Source organism: Filicampus tigris, chromosome 6, assembly GCF_054856515.1.
Source record: "Filicampus tigris isolate MCC_2025a chromosome 6, RoL_Ftig_1.0, whole genome shotgun sequence".
In the NCBI taxonomy this organism is placed as follows: Eukaryota; Metazoa; Chordata; class Actinopteri; order Syngnathiformes; family Syngnathidae; genus Filicampus; species Filicampus tigris.
In genome coordinates, this window is record NC_141222.1 from 4,780,001 (window position 1) to 4,797,232 (window position 17,232).

A 17,232-nucleotide genomic window follows, 5' to 3' on the forward strand; every position below is an offset into this window, starting at 1 on the left:
ATCTCTGGGGGCGGCCATTTTGTTACTTCTGTCGACTGAAAATGATATCGCAACTGCTCAGGGCTCACGTAACGACCAATCGTGACTTCCGTTTGAAGACACATTTCTATTCGTTGGCTTTTGATCTGACCTGAGGCTGACACATTCTCGGCTGTTTTTCCGGTGTCTGTTGTATATCGTGTTTTGTGTTAAATTATTGATTTCACTATTTCACATATTTCACATTATGCCTATTTTGTTGTTGTTCTGTAAAGTGCTTTGTTACAGTTCTAGCTGTTGTGAAATGCGCTATATAAATTGTATTGTATTGTATTGTGTATGTGCTTAAAATGGTGGCATATACGTATCTAAGGCCACACTGTAGTTTCTGCCTACAACACGCAAAATGCCGGGGTTTGCTTCCTGAGTCGAACCATTTATCGAAGGCACTTTATATTGATATTGATCACGTGTCGATTGCGATTCATATTGGTATCGAGCTCGAGTTGCTAGTCTATACCCTGCGGTTCAAAAATTTGGGATCACCAAGAAATTCCTTATTTTTTAAATAAAAGCAGTTTTTTTTTTACAATGATGATAACTTTAAACTAATCAGGAATACACTCTATACATTATTAACGTGGTAAATTGTAGCTGCAAGAGGCCCATTTCCAGCAACTATCACGCAAGTGTTCTAAAGGTACAAGGTCCATTGCGTCAGAAGGCTCAAGGATATTAGAAAAGCCTTGTGCAATCATCATTAGCACTAGAGAAGCTGTAAAATGGACTTTCCTTTGAGTAGGTTGACTATCTGCAGCATCACATTTGTGGTGTCGATTAAAAGCTCAAAATCGCCAGAAAAAATAATTTCCATGTGAAACTCAACATCTGATTATTGTTCTCAGAAATTAAGGCTATGCCATGCGAGAAATGGCCAAGAAACTGATGATGATCCTACAACGGCGTGTACTTCTCCCTACCTTCGCTATTAAGCTAAACTATTTTCAACAGTGCTAATGATGATTGCACAAGGGGTTTCTAATATCCTTGAGCCTTCTGACGCAATGGGCAAACATCTTGTACCTTTAGAACACTGGCGTCATAGTTGCTGGAAATGGGCCTTCTTACACCTATGTAGATATTGCACCAAAAACCAGACATTTGCAGCCATGTTAATAAAGTATAGAGTGTATTCCTGATTAGTTTAAGGCCTAAAGCACCTTGCTCAACAGCTCCCCAAAACCCAAGGTCGTGTTCGGAATTACCTGAAGTTTTCCCAGAAATTTAACACCTACAAAATAATTAATATTTCGGCCCCTGTAGAAGACAGACACATAATTCTAAAGGAATTTGAGCGCTTATACATGTGGCTTTCACACAGGCAGAGTTTATTATTATTTACTGTTTCAATCGAAGATGTAAAAATATCGTGTCAGTGCAAGAGAAGCACTATTCGAATTTTTTTATTTTTGAAATCGAGCGGTAATTACCATCCTCTATTCTGTTACAAAGACGTCGATATCATCATTGTCTACGAACCATATCATATCACTTTCGACTGGTTCCACTGGTTCAAAGTCCACAAGCGCATCGTCTATAGATCACTGCCATTACTGATTTCAGAGCTCCCGGCGATCGACGGCGTCCGCCATTAGCCTACGGCTCGAAAAAATTCCGCGACATCCTCCGCGGTCTCGCGACACGGTCGCGTGTATATTCTGATGCATTATATTGGCTAGGAGACGGAGAACTGGATTAAAAAAAAAGACACAGACGTATCGGCTCTCCCGGTTTTGAAGGTAGAAAGACGCAATAGCGCTAAAGGCTCTAGTGGTAGAAACGCGGTTATGAGCTCCCATCCTTAAAGCAACACTGTCATATGTCAGTTTTTGTTAATTATGGCGGCGCCATGGGGACAAAAGCAGTAGTGTTTTGACAAAAGTCAAACACATTTCCCATGAGCGCTAGCGCGTACTAGTGTCGTGAAATCCTAAACTCTCGCTGGCCTGCAAGTTAGACAGAATTACATTTCTATTTGCAGTGGCTGAGTGAAAGATGAATAGCGATGAGGTAATGAACCTAATTTTGTTTAAACAATACTTTTGTTTTTTTGTTTGTTTTGGGGCTTCCATCCTCAAAGTTGCTTAGTGCCAGTAAAAACGATGTCAAAAGTCCCATTCAAATACTTGTAAGTCAATGTTTCATCAATATTTTTTTTATCAAGGTCGATTTCCTGCCCAGTGCTACTTTAATGGGTTAAAGTTATCTTCATTGAAAAAAAAAAAACAGCTTTTCTTTAAAAAATAAGGACATTTCTTGGTGACCCCAAACGTTTGAACGGTAGTGTATGTGCCCTGTGATTGGCAGCGCAGAAATCCAGCTGTTCTGTTTGACGTCAAACGTTCATCGGAGGGCAAGTGTTACCTTCTTTCTGGGCCGTAGCTTCTCTCTCCATTCTTTCAGCTCCACGCTATGCTCCTCATCAAGCTCCTTCAGCTTCTGCGTCTCATGTTCGATCAGCAGATGACATTTCTCGTTCTGCGAATACGGAACCCAGAAGGTGTCAGTGTATGTAGCGTCAACATTTGCGCTGGAAACAACCATTGACAGTGCGTACTTGCAACTGCTGCAGCTCTCGGGTGTTGGCGTCACACTGCAGCTGCAAGTCTCGCATCTGGTTTTCGTGTTTCTGATGCTGGTGGAGTCGCTCGTTTTTTTGTCTCTTTTCTTCTTGAACTGCAAACTGAAAAAATAACACTACATTTTAAAGGGGGCATATGTGAAATTGAATTTTTAATTGCCCGCTTAACAGTTTTCTTGAATTGTTCTATTGTACAAGTACATGAGTCTCTGCGGGGCCTACCCACTCATCAAGCGTGAAGTTAAGATATAGTTAAATTATATCCCTTGCACAGGTTTCTGTATTTCAGTATATTTTCACAATATTTTGTGTTTTTTTGTATGGATAGTAAAGGTAGTCCTACAATTACTAATGCAAATGTTTGTTTACTTTGCTACTCTTTACTAAGACTACATTTCTGATGCATGTCTTTTTAATATATACTGTTACGTACTATTTTTTTTTTTAATTAAATGGTTTTTTTTTAATTATTTTAAATCTTCAGCGTGAATCTCTAAAGTGATTTCACGTAGTCTGTAAACTTCGTCGTGATTGCAACTGGTCTCAGGTTGTCTTAGAAACTTGCTGTTTGATCAGCTGTTTGTCGACATCTGACACAAGGAAGTGGTGACAGCTCTGACTAAGGAAGGAGTTGCAGCACAAACTGTCAGCAAAGTAAGACTTTTCCCTCTTAACTCGGAAAAAAAAAAACAATTGTCTGAAGAAAAGAAACTTCAAGCCTAAGGCTAGGTTAGGGCTGCACCAGTCTGAGTTGGTGTGGAAACGTCAACTATTTATGCTCCAAGTTGTTAAGATACCTTGCAGTGAGGCTTGTGTCTGTCAGTAACAATGGCTGGGTGGTGCATTCCTCAGTGCACTTGACCGCATACACCAGATTGCTTTTCTGTGAATGGGGTATGCAGTGTTTGGGGTATACCAGCCTTTGTCTCAGGGTGTTGCCAGATTTGAAGTGCACAGGAACGTTGTGTTGAAAATCCAGTCTTGATACATGCGGAATAAAAATATTGTTGCATCCGTGACTCTTTTTGTTCTCATCCATCTTGCTCTTCTGGAAGTAGAGCGACTTTTCACAAATGACCAGCTGGGGTAGTGTGGTTTTGAGGGCCTCCCTCACATGCCAAGGCTCTCTCTCCTTACCTTGTAGGCTGGTTGACACATTATCAGTTCGGTGTTGTACGGTTCTGATAATGCCCAGATTGCATATCTGTGGGTGGTGTGAGTCCAAGACCACATAAGGGGCCATGTGTGGGGGTTTTGTGTAAACCCCAATATGGAGTCCCCTATCATCTCCAATGTGGACATCAAAACAAAAACAGTCCAAAAAAGGAAACATTTGACATTCTGATGTGTGAACTTGATGTTATTGTCCACTGTATTAATGTGCTCAGTGGAAGGCTTGCGCTTCTTGGCTTTAAATTCGAACCCATGTGTCATCCTCATATCTGTACAAAGACCTGGAATTGTTTGCTGAAAGGAGTTCAGAGCCCTCCTTTCCGGGGAACAATTGACAGAAAAAAACATGGCTGTGCTATGGACTCCCTGTTATCTACTCAGTATAAATGGGGATGAGGACATCAAGCGAGACCACGAGGCCACGAGGGACAATCAAGTGTACCAACTCATAACAGCAAAGCTAGCCGAACTGAACATTAGTCACACTGCAAAGCAAGTCAGCGAAAAGCTAACGAAAGTTGGCTTCTCCAACACCAACTCAGGCTGCTGCAGTACTAACTACTCCTTATTGTACGAGCTGATGTACGAAGCCTGCGAAGACGAGAAGCGAAACGTCTGCCAAGGCAACTAGAACAGTCCGGTTACAATCGATCCAATTAATGCCCTGAGAATTAAATGACCTGGATGAATGAAAATATTCAGAGGCCTTGTTGCATTAATATTGCTTCCGAAAAAGATTGTGGGTAAGATATCTCTAATCATGATTGTGATTTTATTTTGAAAAAATTGTGATATGATATTTTTGCCATATCGCCCACCGCAAACTATAATATTGTTTAGTTCACGTTGTTACCTGTTTGACCTTCTCTCTCTCCTGCTCTGGGGTGGGAGCAGCTCCGGTGATGCGAAGACTTTTCTTGAACATGGCCATGCGGGTCTTGGCCTCACTGCGCTGAATCTTTGGCAGTCTGGCTCTTTCCTGAGTCTGCTTGTTCTTCATCTCTTCAATCAGTCGCTGGTTATATCGCTGCATTTGCTCCATCTCCTGCAGGGGAAGAAATTAAACAGTCTCAGGTGCCACTGTAGAATAAACATTGAGACATGACTTGAAAAACAAGTGCTAGGGCGAGTGAGACAACATGGCACACTTTTTCATGTCTTTTCAGCAGCTGGTGTCGTTGCATGAAGTATTGGTCTTTCAGCTGCTGCTTGAACAGCTGATGTTTCTCCTGCAGATGACGCTCTTCCAGCTCCCACATGGCAGCCTCCCTTGCTGTTTGCAGACAGACATAAAAGAGCAAAGGTTGAAGCAAAAAAGTGTACAGACATAAAATGTCTCAAGTAAAGTGGTTCACACAGCTGCCTTTCACGCAGCCATTTCCCAGCCAACGCCCTATTCACCCTTGTTGATCAGTCCAGAAGCTCACCTCTAACCCCAAGTTAACCGGGACAGACTCCAGCTTGCCTGTGACTTGCACAGAATAAATGGTATAGAAAATGGATGAAGGCTTTAGGTGCTTGTGTGCAGCCAACGCCAAGGAGATTTCAAGCTGTGAAGTCACCTTTGCTCCCTGTGAAAGTGCATGTACCGTAGTAGTTCTAAACCGCTGTTCCAGGCTCCCATGACTTGGTTCCGCAAGTATTTCTCAGAAGTGTTTTTGTGTGCATACTAAGTCCCAAGCAATGCTGTTCACTCATCGAGGAGGGAGCAAGCAGGGAGGGAGGGAGAGAGGGGTGGCACCCGGTTAGCAGGAATGTGGTCACAGAGGTCCAGTTTTCCTCCATAGAGTGAGGGATTATTGCTTATCTAACTTGGAAGAAAATGTCACGCCGAATGCCAGAAGTCACAATGAATGGTGGACAGAGGCTTCTGTTGTCTGAATGATCGAAATACAACCACTCCACTCAACCATTCCCAATCTTGGATAAAATTATAAAGTGGGCCAGCCACGCTGTTCGCCAGATTTCATTCTCTCATACCTGTCAACTTGTACGTTTTCCCCGTATTTCATACGTTTTTTGATCATTTCAAATTGTGTACGCCGTATAACAATTTTTGTACGGGAAAAAAATAAAAAAATTAAAAACTTGTTTTTTGTTAGACCGATCTCGTCTTGCCCAATTTGGCCCTAATCCGGAGCGTCCATTGGCAACTCCGACTGCAAACTTTGGCCGACTTTCACGAGCCAAGTAACCTCCCCCGTTGAGCGATAAACACTGTGTAAGATTCGATCTAGAAATATCCGTTCCGTTTCCCCCACCTCTCCCGCTGAGCGCTAAATACTGTGTAAGGTTAAAAATAGATACTGTGTAAGATTATATACAGAAATGTGCGGGCAAATTACAATTTTTGTAAGATTCAGCACAGCCCAGGGTTGACAGGTATGTTCTCTATTTTGAGAACATTTGTTAATGTTTAATTTTCATGAGAAAAAGTGCTTTTGGAATGAGTGTATTTTATTCTTAATTTGGAAACAAATGACATGTAGTTAGAAAATGAATTACTATTGTCTTTTTCTGAATGTTGGCATGTAGCGCCAATGAAAAAAAAAAATGATGATCTTCCTTTTTGGTTCTGGCATGAAAAGCACGCAAGCAGACAAAAGTGACACTTGTCATTACCTCTAAGAAGCTGCTGCTTGTGGTTGAGGCAGTCCCTCTCGATGGTGGCCAGCTCATGTTTGTGTTGCTGGATAATTTTCTTCAGAGCGCTGTCAAGATCCTGCTGCTGCTTCTGAAGAAACTCTTGCTCCTATGTGAAGGTATAAAAACTAACTTGGTAAAAAAATGTTTTTTATGCTCCTAATGTAACCCTTGAGTTGAAAAGGACAATGATTCTTAAATAGAAACATGTGAAAGGTGAGAAGGGAAAGTAAACGTGAATATAAACTATAAACTATAATCTGTCAAATATAAAGGTACAACACCTATTTACACGCAAAGATAGGAGTAAAACAGACAGTTTGAGCTGATGAAACGGACAACAAACAATAACCTGCATGTAAACCACTGTACTTTGGCCAATAGCGGTCGTAAAATACACAATACATACGAGTACATACTGTATATTTGACTCTTTAACAAAACGTTCGTTTGACAGCCTCCCGAAGAACCATCCGCAGGAAATCATCTACTACTGTACGTTCAAATTGAAAACTGAGGTTAAGTGGTGTGTTTTGTGCATGCACAAGGTAACAAACTCATCTTAAAGCCACAATTGAATGCATTCTCAGTTCAAATGAGCATTCAAAAGAAAGTGCACACCGGTGAGTTCACTTACATCCTGTATAGGGGCGTTACACAGGGTACACGAGGACAACTGAAAGGACTGAATCATAACATGGGCAACTCCCTGTGGATCAAAGTACTGTATTATATTACACTCCTACACATTGCACTATGCACCACACACAGGTCGCCACTGTCCCCGACAGAGCAAACGTGCAAGTGGAGGCTTTTTTTGGGGGGGGGGTGGGGGGCGGTTGGGGGAGTTGGTACTATCGCAGCAGTATCATCATTATACTTTACATGCAAACGGTTTATGTAAGAGTTGAGGGGAAGATATAGGGTTGAAAGTTAGCAGTCCACCACAAAATACATGCTCATTACCTCCTCTGGGGGTGCTTGAATAATATCCTCTTTAATTCGCTTCATAATAGCATTTCTTACATGCTTTGGAGAGAGTCTCACTTCCTGTTTGGCCAGGAACGGAAGTTATCAACAGTAGATGGAAGTAACACAAAAGCTGAGTATATGGAAAGAGGCAAAAGACTCCAAGATGTTGTGTTTATCAATATGTTCAGTATGTAATATCTAATAAAGTAGATGAGATATGACAATACATGGCTATTTTAATTTCATTTTTTAACATTTTGACAAAAAGTTAGAGCCATAGTCTCTCCAGCATATCCTGGGTCGTCCTCGGGGCCTTCTCCTGGTGGGACATGCCTGGAACACTTCAACAGGGAGGCGTCCAGGAGGCATCCTAACCAGATGCCCGAGGCACTTCATCTGGCTCTCCTCAGCGTGGAGGAGCAGCGGCTCAACTTTGAGTCCCTGCCGGTTGTCTAAACATCCTTTATTATGGGGTTCGATAGCCAATACTGCCGAAGTACCCCACACAGAACTCCCAGAGGGACACGGTCAAATGTCTTCTCCAAGTCCACAAAACACATGTAGATCAGTCAGGTGAATTCCCATGCACCCTTGAGGACCCTGCAGAAGGTGTAGAGCTGGTCCACTGTTCCACAGCCAGACCGAAAATTGCACTGCACCTCCTGAATCAGAGATTTGACTTTCTGATGGAACCTCCTCTCCAGCATCCCTGAATAGACCTTACCAGGTTCACTGAGGAGTGTGATCCCCCTTTAGACTGCAGCCCCCTTTTTTAAAAAGGGGGCCACCACACATGTCTGCCAGTCCAGAGGTACTGTCCCATTGTCCTCGCGATGTTATAGAGGCGTGTCAACCAGGACAGCCCCACAACATCCAGAGCCTTTAGAACAGGGGTAGGAAACTCTGGTTCCTTGAGAGCCATATCCTGCCTGTTTTGGATCCCTCCCTACTACAACACACCTGACTCAAATGATCAGCTCATCAGCATGCTTGGTAGAAGTCTGAAATAATCCTGGATTCCATGCTTGTATAGCTACAGAACTCAATTTGCTGTAAGCCTTCAAAAACTAGTCAAAATGGACAAAATGGCTGGCACACTCTTCCAATTTGAGAACATCGTCTGTCATTGAATGAATTAATGGTGGCGGGACTCTCTGAAGTGTGCCACAGCTATCTAGCTGTAGGGGCCTGAAGCGCATTTAAAATTTTGCTCGTATCACAAGACAAAATATTGTTCCAGTGGCACCACTGTATGGTTAGAAATGTGTAACTCATGAGAATTCTCCAGACTGATATAATTAATTAGACAATTAACAAAACATACAAAAATATGCATTGATAACTTCGACAGTAGCATGTGGTTAACATCTGCCACATTTCAAATCTGTGTTGAGTTTACATGGCTTTACTCTGGGTTCTACGGTTTCCACCCACATTCACAAAAACAACTGTAGACTCGAAGAGAAAATGGAAGGCTGGATTGATTAACTTCTTCTAGTCGTTTGCCACTGTCTGATGTCATTTCCAGGTTAATGGTTACCTTTTTTTTTTTCTTTACTTGATGTTGAATTTCAGTCAGTATTTGAATAATTGCGATTGTAACAGGATATCAAGTGATGGGCTGGAGTGACTTACAATCTTCAAATCATGGTGTGTACAGTATGTGTCAAAAACTACACACAAGGACTGCAGCAGAGTAGCAGACAAAACACTGACCTCCTTTTTCCGGTTTTTCAGCATGTTCTGATACTTTGACAACTCTTTATCCTGCTCAGATTTGATGCGTTTCGCTTCATCCCTCAGTCGGTTGGTGTGTTCCTGTTCCAGCCTCTCGATGGTCTGCTTCTGCTGCCGCTCAAGGTTCTCTACCTCTTGGTCGTACTGACGCTTTTTACTCTGGTAGCACACAAGACAAGTGTGGAAAGAAAACAAATTGAATCAAATGATGAAAGCATGCAAACTACAGCGGGTATAAATAGTGTACGCTTGGGGTAGCACGGTACAGGTCACCCACAGTACGGCCCTTATCTCTTTTTTTGGGACACTTTTTGGTGAGTGCCTTGTGAAAAAAGACAAGAACTTTTTTCTCTCTTAAAATGATCTCCTTGTTTTAACTTACTGTATTTTCCTGACTTTAAGCCGCTACTTTTTTCCTAGATTTTGAACCATGCGGCTTATATAAAGGTGCGGCTATTCTGTGGATTTTTCTTCCACTGCTAGGGGCGCTCTAACCGGAATTAGAATCAAAACTAAGAAACAAATAATAAAATCAATGCAAAGAATTTTACATTGTTTTTTCTTTAGCAGATAGAACACGGACAACAAATTACAAACAGTTAATTATTTTAAAATCCTCGCCTCTTCATTATGGAACCCACACGAAGAAGTTCGTACGATGCAAGTTTTAAGTTGAAGGCCATCGATCTTGCTATCCAGGAAGGAAACAGCGCTGCTGCGCGCAAGCTTAGCATCAATGAATCAATGGTGAGACGCTGGAGGCAGCAGCCGGAAGTGAAATGAAGATAAGTACTGTACTTTTTCTCTTGGTTCTGTTCCGTTTCAATCAGCAAAGTTACTGCCGTGTTAAAAGCCACTTTTAGGAAAGAGTCTGTTTAGGTACATACGTGTACATTGACAGTTCAAAATCGTTCTGTAAATGCAGTAAATATCTCATTTTTCAACATAAAAGAAGATGACTTCATGAGTTTCAGCGAAGATGATTAAAGTGTCTTGTGATTTCAAACACAGGAGAAATGAAGATACATAAATACTGGTTATTTTCTCTTGGTTCTGTTCCGTTTCAATGAGCAAAGTTGCTGCCTTGTTAAAAGGCACTGTTAGGAAAGAATCTGTTCAGGTACATGTACATTTACAGTTCAAAATCGTTCTGTAAATGCAGTAAATATCAAAATTTTCAACACAGATTTGTGAGGTTTATAACCCGTTCCAGCTTAAATATCTTTTTTTTTCATAATTGTTTTTAAATAGAGTGGATGTGGGTTATATAAAGGTGCGGCTTATAGTCCAGAAAATACGGTATTTCAAGTTAAACTAGGGCTGAGCGATTATGGAAAATAATATAATTGCATTTTTTTTTTCATAAAAACTGCGATTGTGATGTAATATGCGATTATTTTTCCAAGATCCTTTTCAATGAATTTCGAGTCTTTATTAGGGCCCGACCGATATGGATTTTTTGGGGGCCGATACCGATATTTGGCAGAATTTTTTTCTTTTATTTGATGCATTACGGTTTAATGTATGAGACTCCCAGCGATATGAACTATGCCAGCCTGGATTGCGATTTGAGGCTCCCCATACAATATGTTGACTTTTTATCAATCCACAAAAAGGAGGCAATGGCTGATCGTACATTTTTACAACAAACTCTGCTATTCTATCCACTGGTAATTGCAATGCAATTCATTGTTCGGCCCTAATCTAAACAACCCTTATGAATGGTAAACTACTTCTTATTCCTTGAATTATTATATCCACATAAGACACAGTAGTACAAATATGTATGGCAAATTAAATTATACAAAAATGTGAACAAAAAAACACTACTTGTATAACAATTTGATTAAGCGTAGGTCGATTGGTAATGCATGCACCTCACTCTGCAGGCATGAATAATTGGAAAAGTTAATTCAACAGTTAAAACTCATTCGGTACCAGATATTTTCAGACATAGACATTCACATAGACAGAATGCCCTGCTTTAATTGTTGTGAGTCTTAAAATAACAATAAAATATTAACCTTATCCTATGATGATGACACCATCTATACATTTTCTATAGAGCTTAGCAGAGGTGGGAGTAAGTGACGTGCAAGTCATAAGTCACTGTGGAAAAAAAAAAAAAAAAAAAAAAAATCAAGCAAGTCAAGTCATTATCTGCTTCAGGCAAGTTGCTTCAGGCAAGTCATAAAATCTTGCTCAGCCTCAGTCACAAGATATGTTGGAGTTATAATAATAATAATTTAAAAAAAAAAAACACTGATCACACTACAAAAATATATGAAAGTATAGTTTCAAGATGACAGAATAAAAAAATAAAAATGTATATACTGTATATATTTTTTTTTAAATCCATGAATGGGTGAATCTGTTGGTGCCTATCTGCGAGTATGTGCGGTCCACTGCAGAGCTGGGCATTTTACTAAAAATTGAGCGTTCGTTATTCGTCATCCGTCTGGAGCGTGGGTACCCTTCTGTCGTCTGTCATTCGCCTTGTTTTCGGGGGATTAAAAAAATAAAAATAAATAGTACCCGCCTATAGGCCGGTCCGCCTAATTTTTTTTTTAATTTAATTCAAACGCTTTCCGATTCCGATGGCAAACTTCTATAGCACCACTCCACCCCCCACCCCCCTCCACTGGCCAATATTTGAACAGAAAGAGTGACTCAGAGTGACTCTCTGCACCATGGAAGCCTGTTCACAGCCTGGTCCCTCACTCAAACCTATCCAAGCAACAACAATTCACTATTGTTCCTCGCCACGAAAAAATAGACTAAAGACAGACTACGTACAAAAGACGGATTAAATACATGGGCTTCCGACTATGCATAGTCCGTCTATTTTAAAATGTCACCCGTCATTCATCAATCGTCAGCAAAATGGGCATCCGTTATAGGCGGATAGACGGAATGCCCAGCTCTGGTCCACTGTATACAGTAAAAACCCCATAAAAAAAGGATCACGCTCTAACCCCACAACCCCCCAACAAAAAAAAAAAACAGAGGGAGTGAAAGATTAATCGCAATACAGCTGGCAACTAATGTTGTAACTCACTGTGGTCTCCTGCTCAAAGCGGCGGTAAATCTGCTCTTTCTGCTGGTGTAGCTTATTGCTGAGCTGCTGCTGGGCCCTCTGCTCCTCCTTCTGCAGGAGACGCAACTCCCTTAGTTCTTGGCGTCTGGCAAAGCGGAGGAAGATAGGAGAGATGGTAGTAAGAGAACTGAGAGAATAATTGGACTGTGGTTTGGTTCAGTAGGCAATGGTTTGCTTTCTTTGAAACACATTTAACATCTATAGTATGTGAATAATAGCTGAAGGCAGGTTGATACCTCAGGAATCTCATTTCCTCATTCTTGGTGTCATTGTCTGTAATGATCTTTGATGTAGTCACACTGACTTCCACCCCATCCACAATGAATTTGCGTGTCTTTTTCAATGTCTTCTTCTGGCGCTTTGTCTCCTGGATAACACGACAGGAAACGTTGTGGCTTTATTTATCATTTTGCAACTTTGTTAACGTTTGATCATCCAAAAGTCTTACAATAACATGCGAAGATAAGTGCTGTGTGGTACCTGGATGGAAACTGATCCAGGCTCTTTTGTTTTGGACAGGAAGCTTGAGATAGACAGATTGAGGTCCACACTGCTATTATCTGCAGTTGAGCTCCTACCCGAGTCTGAATTGTCATCTTTAGCCTTGTCTGGAAGAATCTTCTCATCTTCTGTATTCACCTTTACTTTCGGGTTTTTTTCATCTTCCTCTTTTGGGAGAACGTCATCCCGACTTTGTAAAGTCACCTTGACATGTTTGTGTGGGTCCTCTTCTGCTTGTGTGATTGATTCCTCAACAGTCATCATTCTTTTCTCCGGAGAAGTTGCATCTTTTGGACTCTCTGTAGTGGCTTCCGGATTGGCTGGAACCTCAGCGGTGTCATCTTCCTTTTCGTTTTCAGACGCTATCGCAAGATGCCCAATTTCCTTTGCAGGTGGGATTGACGAGGCCTTGCCGGGTTCTACCTGTTGCTTTTCCCCAACATTTCCTAGAATCTTTTCTGTATGCTCTGTGGCTGCGGGGATGGGGGACTCCTCCACAAAGCTAGTGACCGATACATGGTTCGCTACAGGGATCTCATTGGGTGTAGCAACAGGCAGCCGTGGTTCACCATTCTCAGGGACAGATTCCAAAATGGTGGGCGAGAGTGGAATCTTCTCATCCTCCGAACTTGCAACACTGACATCAGAGGGAGCACGTTTATGGCCCTGCAGCAGAGGTCGAAAAGATGGTTTACACAAAGTAAAAGTAAGTAGCAATTAGTATTTATTTTAGGACACACTTGACATGAAATGATGTGGTTTATTGATCATGTAGTAACACAAAATAGCTTTAGAGCATATTTACAATTGGTACACTGCAAATGTGCACACTTCAGCTCATAATTGTACAAAAAAAACAACAACACAAATGAATGCAGTTTACAGGTTTACACACCATAGTTGGTTCGATTTCTTCTTCTTCCTCTTCTTCTTTGTGCTCTTCAATCTCCTCAGTCACCTCAGCCTTGGCTTCAGCTATTATCTCCCGCAGAGGTTTGCTGTCTGTCACACTGGACACAAATGAATGCTGCATACAAGACCAAGAAAAATAACTACAAATTAAAAGCATAAACGCATTGGCAAAGCCATCACCTATGCAACTCCACAGTCAGTTAGACAGACATTTATTTTTTAAATTAACAATGCAGTTATTTTTGTAGTTGCAATATTGTAGAACTGCATTGTTTTGGTTTGGTTGGTTAGCTACATGAGAGGGGTAGGTTTGTTGAAAGACCTCAGTATGGTGCAGTGTATTACTCCATAGTATTAAACATATTGTTATATCATGATACCTTTGACAGTCCCAATCAGAATAGAGCTTTTCTTCACAAAAGCAACATTTTGCCAGTGATCTTTAAACAGGAAGTCCACCCGAAAAAAAACTATTTGAAATATGTTCTATGCACCTCCACTAGTCTAAACACGACATTCTGATTACCGTAATATTGTGGTATTAAATATTAAAGAGGAAGACTTTAAAGGGGACTTTTTCTTAAACTTTTTGTTTTACTTTAAAGTTGAAGTCAACCCAAAACATTGATTTTTCAAGAATATGTTCTATGCAAGCCCACTAGTTGAAACACGGCATTCTGACGAATATTGCATTTGTGGAATATGAGTTAAGCAGGAAAATCCACCCGTGAAGCTGAGCCATGATTGGTCGTTATCCGAGCCCTAACCAACTGTGATGTAGTTTTCAGTCGACAGAAGGGACAAAATGGCCGCCCCCTGCAACGGCTAAAAACGGGTGGATTTCTCATATTCCACAAAGCAATTATTAATCAGGATGCCTTGTTTCAACTAGTGGGCCTGCGTAGAACACATTCTTGAAAAAAAAAAGTTCTGATTGACTTCCACTTTAAATATGAAAGTAAAATACTGAATGTTTGACACAAGTGATTGCCTTCATTCTTGTCTTGATTCGCATTTCACTTTGCTCTGACCTGATATGCATGTAATTTTTGACACAAATACCATACCATACCATACCATACCATACCACTCATAATAAGATGACAAACTACAGTGTAAATGTCTTGCCAGCCTCTCCCTTTAGGGCTAACAAATGTGTTATTAAGTATATGGAGTTTCTTCAAAATCAAATCTTTCAATGCGACTGTGATTCTGCATTTTAAAACCCTTTGAGCCTTCCTCTTAAGCATCAACACTGCAAAAGTCTTTTGTGTGTCTGTGTTCATAAAAGTATCCTGATTGGCTTGCATGCATCTCTCTGGAAGCATGTACAGCAGCTGTAAGATGGCAAACAATGTCGACCGGTGGAAAAAGAAAAGCCTCTCTGATGTCTGCTCAAACACAAAGGAAGAAGTGTCTTTCCATCACACCCACGGGGACAAGAGTGGATCTGAACATCAGCGGGTAAACAGATGGCCCCTCTGACTTATTACTTATAACTGATTTGCATGTGGTGAAGTAAAATGGAAGAAGTGTTCATGTGCAAGAATTGCCATTCATTTTCAATGAGAAAGTTTTAACTGTGAGAAACAAGTTCTAAGAGTGTTCAGTTGGGGGTCACCTGCAAAAGTTGAGCTGCACTCCACCTGTTGTCCACATTTTTGTCCAGACAACGCTTTAGGAAATCACGGAATTCTGGGGACCTGAAAGGGTCAAGATCAAACAGACAACTGTTAGTCCAACTTAAAGCTCAATTGAAAAACATTATTTTACAGATTTTACAATGTATAATGAAAAAAAAAAAGATGGAAACCCAGTAGCAACCACAGGCCTGATTTACTGAGATTTCAATTGGCAGGTACTATTGCGTGTACGCTCCAAGAAAATGTTCACACTGCATTATTTCCCAAGACTGCCATTTTTTTACTATGATCTCAGATAGCAGATGCTAAATTGCATAATTACTAACTAACAGACTTTGATTTGAAAAAAGGGTTTTGTGGTTTATGCAGCACTGCTGGTTTTCACCATGAAAAATTTGGGATAACACTGCAAGTGCAAAATGAACTCAACTCAACTTTTTTTTTTATAGAGCACAAAGGACATCGGCAGCTGAAACAAAGTTCATCACATTAACAGATCAAACATAAAACAAAATTATGAAATGTAAAACTGAGGCATTGCCTCAGGAAATGGAGGTTCAGCGAGGTGAGCGAATGACAGGTTGCAAAAAAACGCAAGGGAAAAATGTATTGAGGGATGAAGCCACATAATTTCTGAGGAAGCAGGCAGCCAAATCTCAGTAGAACAAAAGAAGTTACAGTCCCTGTTTGTTAGTCACATTTGTTTATGAGCAGCCTCACAACCATAATGATTAAAGTAAGTAACGGCTTAAGTCTCTTGTCCTTCTCAATCCTTTCTCTAGCTCACTCTCCATATTGCCTCCAGAAAATGCACAGAGGGGGCGGGAATGTTTGAAGCTGAGTAGTTCCTCGCAGCTGCAGATGAGCATAAAAAGTTTTTTAAAAAAAAGAGAAAAAAAGCCCCTAGCTTTGAAAATCTCCACCAATAAACATCATAGCAAAACCAGTGCAACCAGTTTAGTACAACAACTAAAATACCAGGGATGTCACAATAATCATAAATTGCCACGATATCGTCGTCGTCATGTCCAGATATTAATAGCAGCAAATCTGTTTAAAAGCCCTTTTTTTTTCTTTTGGGCAGTTCCAGCCCCCTCTGTTGGTTAGTTTATTAGTGCAGTTTAAGTGCCTCAATATTAGGTGTTCGGTCTTTCTTGGTCATTTATATACATTGATAAGCGGTACAGATAATGGATGGATGGATGGAAATTAATGTTAACTGTACTATTTGAACTACACTGTATGTATAAGGACCACAGCTAATTAACATTGTGTTGAGACATTTACATGCAACTGCTCATGTTTATTTTATTCTTATTTCGTGTTCTACAGAAATCATGCACACACCCACACAACCAAATGAAACAGAAATCAAACAGATTATTGCTCACAACAAAACTATGTTCTAACCAATAAAAGGTCCCATAAATCAGTCATACCAACAAATATTTTTTCAACATCTCCGTCAGCCGCTTCGGCCGAACACAGTACTGTGAACTACATAGACCATGATAATTTGCGCTGCTGAGCCAATAGGAGCGCATGACTGGCCACGCCTATTTCTCTGTGAATGTTATGTACAAAATCAGAATATTGTGATGTGTGTGTGTTTTTTTTAATATGAGCTCTTTTGTTATTTTTTGACAATATTGTGAGCTTTTTATACAGTAACTTGATATATATATATATATATATATATATATATATATATATATATATATATATATATATATATATATATATAGATAGATAGATAGATAGATAGATAGATAGACAGATAGACAGATAGATATATATATCGCCAACCTCCCCACAATATCGTAATAAGTGAGTGAGTTTCATATTGTGATATTATCGTATTGTGACATTTGGATATTGTGACATCCCTATTTACTAAATGGTAAAAAAAAAAAAAAAAGGGTGGGGGTGGGGAG

The 17,232-nt window shown here is 40.4% G+C and overlaps 1 protein-coding gene across 1 annotated transcript in view; it reads right to left on the minus strand.

Annotated features, from left to right (window-relative positions):
- The window catches only part of LOC147145548 (STE20-like serine/threonine-protein kinase), a 29,242-nt gene that overhangs the window by 2,307 nt on the left and 9,703 nt on the right, over positions 1-17,232 (minus strand). The window contains exons 7-17 of the mRNA XM_086032318.1: positions 15,277-15,358; positions 13,639-13,770; positions 12,723-13,409; positions 12,479-12,609; positions 12,204-12,327; positions 9,125-9,304; positions 6,416-6,545; positions 4,942-5,066; positions 4,647-4,838; positions 2,597-2,722; positions 2,404-2,517 (exon numbers count right to left, since the gene is read on the minus strand). Coding sequence (XP_085888444.1) covers positions 2,404-2,517; positions 2,597-2,722; positions 4,647-4,838; positions 4,942-5,066; positions 6,416-6,545; positions 9,125-9,304; positions 12,204-12,327; positions 12,479-12,609; positions 12,723-13,409; positions 13,639-13,770; positions 15,277-15,358 — 2,023 coding nt within the window. The remainder of the gene's footprint in view (positions 1-2,403; positions 2,518-2,596; positions 2,723-4,646; positions 4,839-4,941; positions 5,067-6,415; positions 6,546-9,124; positions 9,305-12,203; positions 12,328-12,478; positions 12,610-12,722; positions 13,410-13,638; positions 13,771-15,276; positions 15,359-17,232) is intronic.